Source organism: Gymnoscopelus microlampas, assembly GCF_963454915.1.
Source record: "Gymnoscopelus microlampas genome assembly, chromosome: 9".
Classification (NCBI taxonomy): domain Eukaryota; kingdom Metazoa; phylum Chordata; class Actinopteri; order Myctophiformes; family Myctophidae; genus Gymnoscopelus; species Gymnoscopelus microlampas.
The window spans coordinates 3,341,826-3,352,547 of NC_139946.1; the positions used below are offsets into that span (position 1 = coordinate 3,341,826).

At 42.0% G+C, this 10,722-nt stretch overlaps 1 protein-coding gene across 1 annotated transcript; it reads right to left on the reverse strand.

Moving 5' to 3' along the window:
- Positions 1–872: 872 nt before the first annotated feature.
- Positions 873–10,008, reverse strand: mettl13 (methyltransferase 13, eEF1A lysine and N-terminal methyltransferase). Its single transcript, XM_084067168.1, has 9 exons — positions 9,810–10,008; positions 8,809–9,081; positions 7,095–7,560; positions 5,808–6,007; positions 4,605–4,794; positions 4,330–4,494; positions 3,111–3,323; positions 2,357–2,488; positions 873–1,466 (listed from the first exon to the last, which is right to left on the reverse strand). The coding sequence occupies exons 1-9, from the start codon at positions 9,960–9,962 to the stop codon at positions 1,159–1,161; spliced, it is 2,100 nt and encodes a 699-aa protein (XP_083923294.1). The 5' UTR covers positions 9,963–10,008; the 3' UTR covers positions 873–1,158.
- Positions 10,009–10,722: the final 714 nt, after the last annotated feature.

Genomic DNA, 10,722 nt, shown 5'->3' on the forward strand with positions numbered 1-10,722 from the left:
CCTTGAGAGGACAGGCAAGAGAAGATCTAGAAAAAGATGGAATGCTGCATGAAGCCGATTCCGAGCCCATGACCTTGCAGTTACTGTAGGTATGTGTGTGTGCATACAATGTACACACACTGAAAGACACAAGAATACATTTGATTTAATAGGACAAAATAATGCATGATTTAGAATGACTCGTGTGAAAAAACTAAGTTCCGCAGTAGAAGAGGCTGCCTGGGAATGGGAAGGTCACTGATTGCCCCCCCCCCCCCCCCCCCCGTTCCACCCTGTTGAACTGTCCCTGAGCAATACACATATAACCCCCAACTGCGCTCAGTATGACCATCTACTGAAACTGAATGTCCTCTGAAGGATCAATCAAGGTGTACCTTTTATAAAAGGTGGACTCTCATAACATCTTTGAGCTTTTATTGTATTGCTGTGACAGCTAGTATTGCTGTTACACCAACATCGGTGATACTGTATATCAAAATCTGTGAGAGATTAATCTGATCCAGTGCCTCTAAAATCATAACACACCTGTTCACCTGGCGAGACATCTTTACTCCTAATGGCAGCTGAAAAAAGTAGCACTGGAGCGGAGTCATAGACTACAATAGGTCACCAATTTATGGTTTAATTAGGGAGGGGGGGGTCATGCCAGATTCCCTCTGTGTGAGAGAGCACAATATTAAATGTAATGTTGGTAGCAGAAAAACTAAAAAGAATGATGACATAAAAACAACATTGTATTTATCAAAACCAAAATACCACTACCACAACTCTTAAAGACAGGGATAGTTATTTAAAAAAAATGTTTTTATCGATTAGTCACCCCATGGAGACTAGATTTCATGGATATTTTTTTGTTTTTGCCGGTAGGCAGCGGTTCCGGTAGGAGACACAAAGGAGACTCAAATAATTGGCTTAGGAATACGACAAAAACAAAAAAATACCCATGAATTCAAGTCTCCATGGGGTGACTAATAGATAGAAAGTAAGTCATTTTTTGGGTGAACTATTCCTTCAGTTTTCAGCACCTTCGCAACATGGTCTCTGTAGTGATGGTTATTGTTAGAATGAGAAGCTCTGATATTCAGGATCTCCCTTTTGCCGTCTTCTCTCAGCTCACTGTCATTGATTCATCTCATCTTCCTCGGCGACACACAAACCTCACGCAACCTTCAGGCCTTTTAACATCTCAGCAATGTCTATATGTGGGCTGGAGGAGGTTCCTGGAGAGTTGTTATTCGATAGCGCACTCTGCAGACTCTTGGCTGCCTGGTTGAGGAACAGAGGGACTGTCTGGGGGTTGTCCTCCTCCGACTCCGACTCCTTCTCTGCCCGAGAACACAGAAGCACCTCGTTCACCTCCCCCTCGATCCCCTGGGAGAACACGCGGGGGAACACGCCACGCACGCGCTCCACCACGCTCTTCCTCAGCATCGAGTCACGACACACAAGGTTCAGCATGAACACACCTGGTTAATGAGAGACGGGGGAGAAGAACAGTGATGTAAGAAACGAGGGACTAGCATGAAATAAACAAATAATATAATGTGAGGAACATAGAGACATAAAGTATTAGATTTAACCCATTTAACTCATTCACTGCAATAGGACGACTTCGATTACTACGATTTCTTTCCAAAGGCCCAGACTGGCAAGGACGACTTGGAAGACTTTTTGTGTTTTTTTTAATTTTGCACACAGAACCAGGAGATAACGTGATCCAAAGATGTACTGCTCCATTCTCTTCTTAGTTAAAGTATTTGGGAAATATTCTGTATCTCGGCTCCTGTGTTTTACTATATATTTTTGGCGAGACATGCTATTTTCAACGGCATATAACGAGGGAGTGGGAGGTCGCGATGACATTTCTTTTTTTTCGCGGAAGCACAGTGAAACCCTCCGTGATTAGCAACCATCAGGGGATCGATCATACTGGAGACATAAATACAATATTCTGTGACTACATGAAAAGGTAAGAAAATCGAAAAGTCGCTGGCAGTGGATGATTGATTGATTTATTTATTCTGGCAGTGAATGAGTTAAGGCCTGAGGCCGATTCTACAAATGCCTTCTAAATCAGTAGTTCTCAAACTTTTGCATAATTAATAAACACTTTCAAGACATTTCAAAAATGTAAAAAAAATAGCAGATGTAAAAGCTCCCAGCACGGCACAAAACGACGCGCTGTGAGCTTGTATATCTGCTATTTTTGAATAGCCAACGCTAAAATCTGAAATGACACAGATGCTTTCCCGGTTTTAATGGGTTAAAATCAAGTAAATCAAGAGAAAATGTATGTATTACGATAACAGATTCCTACAGACGGAAGGAGCTAAATGTGTTGTTATTGATACGGTACCTCTGGGAGTTAGCAGTCCGAAGACCTTCTTCAGGAAGGAGATTTCTACAAAGCCAGCGGGAGGGCAGCTCATACCCACAGAGGTGTCCTTACTGTCCACGTCAAACATGATGGCGTCGAACAAACGTCCACCTGATGGAGACAATTTAGAGTGAAAAATACTAGTATACAAATGTTGCATTATTGTAAATATCACATTATGCATTCCTCCAGTGTTGATTCTGACAGCAAACTTTGATTTAGTTTTAGTCAGTCTTTTGAATAAAATTCCATTTAGTTTTTGTCTAGTTTTAGTCGACTAAATCTACAGTTGATATAGCCTTGATGGCGTCACTTGGTTGCATGTTGAAAATAGCCGATCTACAAGCTCACAACACGTCGCAGCGCGACGCGTTGTGAGCTTGTAGATCTGCTATTTTCAGAGCGCAACACGGGGGCGCAACCAAACATAAAATGACTTGTCTTAGTTCTATCGGATCTCTTCTCCACTCAACCCTCACTAACATTTTAGTTTAGTCTAGTTTTTATTTGTTGATGAAATTGTCAATATATTATATATTAGATTTAGTCATCGTAGCGTAGTTTTTAGTTGGTTTTTATTTCGTTTTCATCAGTGAAAAAAGGTAGTCGACAAACATTTTTCGTCATAGTTTTAGTCAACGAAATCAACACTGCATTATGCAGTCCTCCAATACCGTTTTCCTTCCCTCTCTCTTTGGTTCGTTGTGACTTGATACCTGTCCCGAACACTCACCTTCGTTCGCCAAGGCATCAATGCGTTCGAGTCCATCGCCAAGCGTGACAGTCAAGCGGTCGTCGGGTCGGAAGCCGAACCATTCCTTTGCTACGTCCAGAATGACGGGGTCCAACTCCACGACCTCAACGCTGGCACCGGGGACAAAGTCCCGCAGAAACTGAGGCAGGCCTCCTCCACCGAGCCCCACTAGGAGCACCGAGACTGGGACATCTAGGAGAGGACACATGGGGCAGGACATTGTTATTGGTCAGAGAAGACAGGCACATTGTGATATTTAAAATAAAAAGATGGTATATTCTTTTTTCGTAAAGATTAATGACAACAATAACAATACACGAAAAGGAAATAAAGACACATAGAATCAAAACAAAACAGAATAGAACAAAAATACCCGCCCACACACACACCCCAAGAAAGTACAGTACAAGTTCCACCTCTACATGAGCACTAATAAATGAAAAGGGTGATCAATTTCCCTGCACAAGTACAAGGACACAGTGATACGTATTAAAGATACAAAAACACATTTTATCATGTGTTGCTGGTTTCCTCCTAACATTGGATAATATCTTTTTCTGGAGTACTGGATGTCAATTCATTGCCTCTGAGAGGGGGAATTTTCAGATTTACAGTTTTGGACGATACATTGTTCCCAGCTGTGCCAGCAAGTACAACAAAGTATTTTACAGGCATGTTATCATAGAGTGGCAGATTACCAATGGCAGATGTCAGACGTTTCGTAGTGGAAGATAATTGGTTCAGTAAATGTTTTTCATATGGGGATTCTGGTGAAATATGTGGAGTCTGATCTGAAAATATTTGAATAAATAATGCTTTGGAAATGTTCGGTCAATTGTTGAAAATTAGCAATGGTGTCATGTCATTATATGTCAGGAACTGTCTTAATTCCATTGTTAACCCATCTGTTTAATGTTTCATCGACACCAGTATATGAGATTCTAGGATTGTCCCAAAAGGGAGTTTTTCTGAGTTCTAAGATACTTAAGCCAATGGTGGAATGAGCTTCATGTCATGCAAGTCATACTGTGTAACATTCATTTTAAGAATCCTTTTTGGTATCATTACAGCGTTAAAAAAAGATATTCGAAACATTGGTTGTCATTAAATCCTTGCATCGTGTCTAGGAGTGTGCTGTCACTTGCTGGCACTCAAAGACACAAAACAAACAAAAAAATCACAACTTGCACACACACACCTTTGTTCTGTGGTGTTCCCAACTGAAGCATGGCAAAGCCAGCCACCATGATTTCATGGTGAGTACAGCAAAGGAAGCCACTGTCCACTGAGAGGGAGGTAGAGGACGTTTTAGGAGCGGCTGTTGGTTTGACCTTCTTTCTGTTCTTCTTTTTGTGACTTGATGCTGTGGAGTGAGTACAAAACACAAATAAGTCAAACATGTATTGCTAGAGTGTTACGCTCAACAGGAACAGTGCTGAAAAAAGTGCAGTAAAACAAAGGAAGAGGACTGACCAGTATGTGGGGGGGAAAGGCGGCTCTCTGACTGGACAAGGCCAGCATTAGACAGGAAGACCAGTCTGCGATAAAGGTCTCCATCCTCTCCTCTCACATCTTCCACAGAGTACTCCCCACTCAGCTCACTCACACCTTTACTAATCACTTCTCTCCAACCCAACTCACCACCCACTGACAGGAAGGGTACCTGGATGGAGACAGGGAGGCTATCATTCTCCAACTATTGCACAAAATGATATTTTTGCCACCTATAAATTACTCACCCTGTGAAGCCTTGAATTCATTGTTCACAGCGAATATACTTATAATGAAAGAACATAGGTAGTCAGGATTAACAACAGCAAACTACAATAAAAAAAATCTGTTTTTAACTCCAACACAGCTCTCACAGTGTAATACAACAAGTGTCCTGCATTGTATCCATGTCCTCATTAGTTCCAAAACTATTTTCCCTCTACTTTACTTTCCCGGGAAAAACGCACAAACGTGGAGCACGCCTCGGATAACCTTGCGTCACCAGTCTTTCCACCTCAGAGGAAAGCCTGGTATTCGTTATTAAAGACCTGTGTGATCCGGTCTAGGCTACGCCCACTGAAAAAATTATAATAATAATTATCTTTTCTGCCCATCCGGTTTTGCGGAGCCGCTTTGTTTTGGTTCCCCAATCCCTATTTAAATGGAATAGAATTTCCCCGTGGGATAATAAAGGTAGACAGACGCTAAATAGTCTCCGGAAGACACTCACATTTATATTTTAAAAATAAGCTAAACTATGCTGCATCAAGGATTTTATTAGGTAGGCCCGCGGACGGACCTATTTTGGGTCTTTCCGGATTTGCGTTTCCGGCCACCTGATGACGCGGATGACGCGCAGATGACGCGCCCGGTGACGTAGGGTTACTTCCGCTCCCGACCGGTTCACAAACCCGAAAAGGTATTGATCCCAGGCTACACCTCGAATGCATGTGAACACAGCTTGTTGTGACGCATGCCCAGGTGTTCCTTGTTCGTGCATGAGACTGTTTACACATGAGGGAAGTATTGAGGACACAGACTGGATACAGGACCCTTGAGTTTTTTTGGGGTTTTTTATATGGTTTTTCTGTTTTAATACTGGAGCCATATTTAAGTCATTTTGGGGGGTAAGCATTCCTTTGTGAAGAATTCTTCACATGTGCAGTAATTATGCATTATTTTTACCTGATGGTTGGCTGGCATACCAGGGGGAGCGAGGTCCATCACCATCGGCGAGAGCTCTGCTTGGACGGCCTGCATGTCTGTGTACTCCTGGTTCCTGTGCATCGCTACGACAACCAGCCGTCTGAAGTTAGCGCTGGTCGCCAGCTGGCTCCGCCCCTCACTGGAACCGTACTGCCAATCTGTCTCTCTGCCCTGTGGGACTAGAGGGGCAAGCAGAGCAGAGGAGCGGTCAGACAACATCACAAGTTGACTGCAATAGCAGTGTTGATTTCCTCGACTAAAACTATGACGAAAAATGTTCGTCGACTGCCTTTTTTCACTGACGAAAACTAAATAAAAACTGAATAAAAACTAAGCTACGATGACTAAAACTGAGAGTAAATATCTTGACAATTTCGTCAACAAATAAAAACTAGACACATTTTTATGTTTGGCTGCGCGTGGGTGTTGCGCTCTGAAAATAGCAGATCTACAAGCTTGTAGATCTGCTATTTTCAGCATGCAACCAAGTGTAAAATCAGCAATTACGACGCCATCAATCAAAGCACCGCCAAAATACATTATAGTCGACTAAATCAACTGTAGATTTAGTGGACTATAATCTTATGATATTCAGTCGACTAAAACTAGACAAAAACTAAAACATTTCAGAAGACTGAAATATAAACCAAATGGAATTAGATTAAAAAGACTATTGACTAAAACCAAATCAAAATTTGCTGTCAAAATCAACACTATGCAATAGGTGTGACAGAATCTCAAGGCAGAACTGGCAGAAAAAGACTCGCTCGCTGCATAAATATTAAGGAAAACTCCTTAGACAGAGACTTAAGAAAATAGAATTCCTTATTTTTAATTGCTCATAAAAGTGCTGTGCTCATTATACATATATATATATATATATATATATATATATATATATAAATTAAACATATATATTTATGCAGCGAGCAAGTTTTCCTTTATGTTTTTGAGACCACCGCCCCTGCAAGTCAACCATGAACGAAGGACAAAGAAGGGTTTGGAGTCTGCATGTGGGAAAAGTGAGGACGTTGGCGTTGAATGTTCGCCGCTTCACGTCCCAATGCCCCCCCCCCCCTGTATGAATGAATGAACCATTGTAAAGCGCTTTGAGCACTTGGAAAAGCGCTATAAAAATGTAATTCATTATTATTATTACGTGTATTTATGCTTTATTTATACATTTTTACGTTGGATTGTTTGCCAGTAAGAGTGAGAGAGAGAACAAGCTGTGTCGTTTCTGGGACCAAAGGCAGCGATACTCACCAATAAATATGGCAAAGTGATTAGCCCTGGGCACCTTGGCACCAGGGGCACCATCTTGCACTGTGAGAGTATATCTGGGCAGACCCGTTTTGACGTCACACAGGGTGAGCGAGAGGTTAGAGGTCGCGTCCGTGCCCGTCTGGAGCTTCTTTCTCAGGATGGCGTACGCCTGGCGCTCCTTCACTGCAGACAGGAGCTCTGGCACCTGTGTGAGGCGGGCCGGGGCTCCGTCCTCTCCGAGGCATAGCTCCAGAATAGGCATGGGCATGGGCTGTCGGAACTTGGTGCAGATCAGAACGAAGACCGGCAGGGCAAAGGAGTCCTCCTGACTCGCCGCTCCCTCCAGACAGTGGAGTCTCACCGCCCAGCCCATCTGAACAAAGTGCTCCACGGCCAGCCTGATCACGCTCTCCTGGGCCAGCGTCACACAGACGTACCTGCCACCTACACTTAACACACGGCCAACCTGCAAGAAAAATGAAATGAACAAATATTGTGAGGAAAGAAAATGTACACAATAATGTTGATCATTCTCTATTATTACCATGAGAGTTGCCTGGATTTCTGACTTGCATGCCAACATATCACACCAGACCCGATATCTATTAAACAATACATATATTATAACTCCGTTATAAACGTTTCACCTGCATTCCGTAGCCGCAAGCAACTCTTAGATTCCATTTTTAATATCTGGAATCTAGAGTCACCAACGTTGCAGCTGTACGGAAAGCTTGCAAAGTTTTTGTTTCATAAAAATCCACCGTAGACATGTTATGAGCTACTTTCTGTCAAGAAATTCCGTGCAGGAGGTGATAATATTTCTAAGTGTTGGAGTTTGGAAGCGCTTGTGGGAAATCACTCAATGGTCCTGCGTAGTGCGTACCACCTGTTTCGAAATGCACATAATGCGGGAGGCAGCAGGACGTTGCGTTATTGAAAACAAGCGCTTCCAAACTCCAACACTTAGAAAAATTATCACCTGCACAGAATTTATTGACAGAAAGTAGCTCATAACATGCCTATGATGGATTTTAATGAAACAAAAACTTTGCAGATATAAAGAGGATAATTCAAGCTTTCCGTACAGCTGTAATGTTGCTGAGTTTAACGTTGTTTAATACAATCAGATAGGACTTTTCCGTTTTGATGTATTGGCTGTCAAGGGCTGTTATTGCATCTCTAGATTCCAGATATTAAAAATAGAATCTAAGAGTTGCTTGCAGCTAGTGCTGATTTTGACAGCAAATTTTTTTTTAGTTTTCGTCATATTTTAGTCATCTGAAATGTTTTAGTTTTTGTCTAGTTTCAGTCGACTAAATATCATAAGATTATAGTCGACTAAATCTACAGTTGATTTAGTCGACTAAAATGTATTGTGGCGGTGCCTTGATGGCGTCGTAATGGCTGATTTTACACTCGGTTGCATGCTGAAAATCTGCCTTGTCTTTAAGTTCTACTGGATCTCTTCTCCACTAAGTCCCTCTCTAACACTTTAGTCTAGTTTTTATTTGTTGATGAAATTGTCAATATATTTAGTCTTAGTTTTAGTCATCATAGCTTAGTTTTTATTTCGTTTTCGTCAGTGAAAAAAGGTAGTCGACGAACATTTCTCGTCATAGTTTTAGTCGACGAAATCAACACTGCTTGCATGCTATGCATTCCGTACACCCGTGTGTTTAGACAGTAACATTCTAATCCTAAGGTCTCTCACCTCGGTGAGCATTCTCTTGGCGAGCGCCCCTTCCTCCTCAGACGCCATGGCGTCCAGGGTGCCCTTGTCCAACGTGGCTTGGTAGCTGGCATCCTCGTAGGGCGTGTGCGTGGCGTCCACTTGCTGGTAAGTCAGGTCCGGGCGTCGCTCGGCATTTCGCTGGTTCATATGGGTCACCACCGTCTCACTGATGTCAATGTTGGTCAGATGTTTGTAGCCCACATCATAGAGCTGTTCACTAAGCTCTGAATTACCACAACCAACCACCAGCACCTGAACAACAGAACACAGTGCTAATGAATACATTGTTCTGGGCCTGTCGTGCAGGATAGTACACTACATACATTCAGTGGTGGAAGGTAACTAAAGTACATGTACTCAAGTACTGTACTTAAGTACCATTTTGAGGTATTTGAGTATTTGTACTTGAGTATACTTGAGAATACTTTTATTCCACTCCACTTTTACATCTCAGAGGCAAATATTGTTTACTCCACTAATTCTTTTTGAAAACGTTAGTTACTAGTTACTTTGTAGATTTGGATTATTATTACAAAACATACATTAACCACTTCGATCGGCCCTACTTACATATTGGCCATTTGAAAATCGCAGATCTACAAGCTCACAATGCTTCGCCATGCGAGGCATTAGTGAGCTTGTAGATATATTTTCAAAAGATTTTAATACATTTGAAAACTTGAAATGGGACATTCTGCACAATTGAGTACTTTCTACTTTTGGTACTTTGAGTACATTTTGATGCCAATAAATACTTTTGTGCTTTTACTCAAGTGAATTCCAGACTTTTATTTGTAACAAACAGAGTATTTCTATCTTGCAGTTTGATACTTTATTTACTTAAGTAAGAAATATGAGTACCTTTTCCACATCTGGTATTTATACACTACATGTATAATGTGCCAGTAAGGGCTGACAGATCAACACAATAAACTTGAATCATGCTAGGCCTGTCAAAGAGGGGTTTTGTTAATATTTACCTTATCTTGTGTTTTGATGTATTTATGCAGCACCCCACACAGGGTGTTATAATCTCCATACCACTCAAAGGCCTTGTCTCCACGCTTCTTGAAGAAGCGTTCCCAGTATTCTGCAGAGCTGAACTCCTCAGCAGAGCGAGGTAAGAGACTCATTGTTTTAATGGTGGATTGTTATAACATGGATCACTATGTTCTAGTAGTCTCTCTCCACATGGTACTACGTATGGACTTGTTTACCCCGGACCATGTTTTTGGCCGTACTACTCTCTGATTGGATGATTTGCCTCGGGGGAGGAGTTCAAAGCTGCTCGGTGATTTGCTGTGGCCGGAGCCGTGTTTGGAGCGCTTGTTTCATTGGCTACCACCACTATGCCGGAAGTCAGCGTTGCCAGATGTTGCGTTAGAAATAAGCAACTAGGTCTATGAAAACAAGCCCATAGGTACAGCTCATAGAGTTAAAAAGGTACAGCTACGTGAGCACTATTTGGAAATAGCCGATCTGCTTGTAGATCAGCTATTTTCAAACCAAATCTTGAAAAATGTGAAAGATGTGGAATATTTTTTTAATAATTTAACAGGTTGAGAAAACTCTCAGCTCTGAACTCAACAAGATCTGCATCTGGCTCTCCGACAAGCTCTCATTACACCTGGGCAAAACGGAATGCATCCTCTTTGGGTCCACTCCTAACCTCAGAAAGGCAGAGAGCTTCACGATCAAAGCGGGTGATGATATCATCAAAAGAAAAAACGAAATTACCTACCTGGGCTCTATCTTGGAGGCTGACCTCTCTGGTGACAAAAATGCTGAAAAAACGATCAAAACGGTCCACAAAAAAACACGCTATTTGCGGAGTATTGATCGTAAAGTCAGTAAGAAGACTCTGAAGACTCTTGCAGTGGCCCTCATACAAGG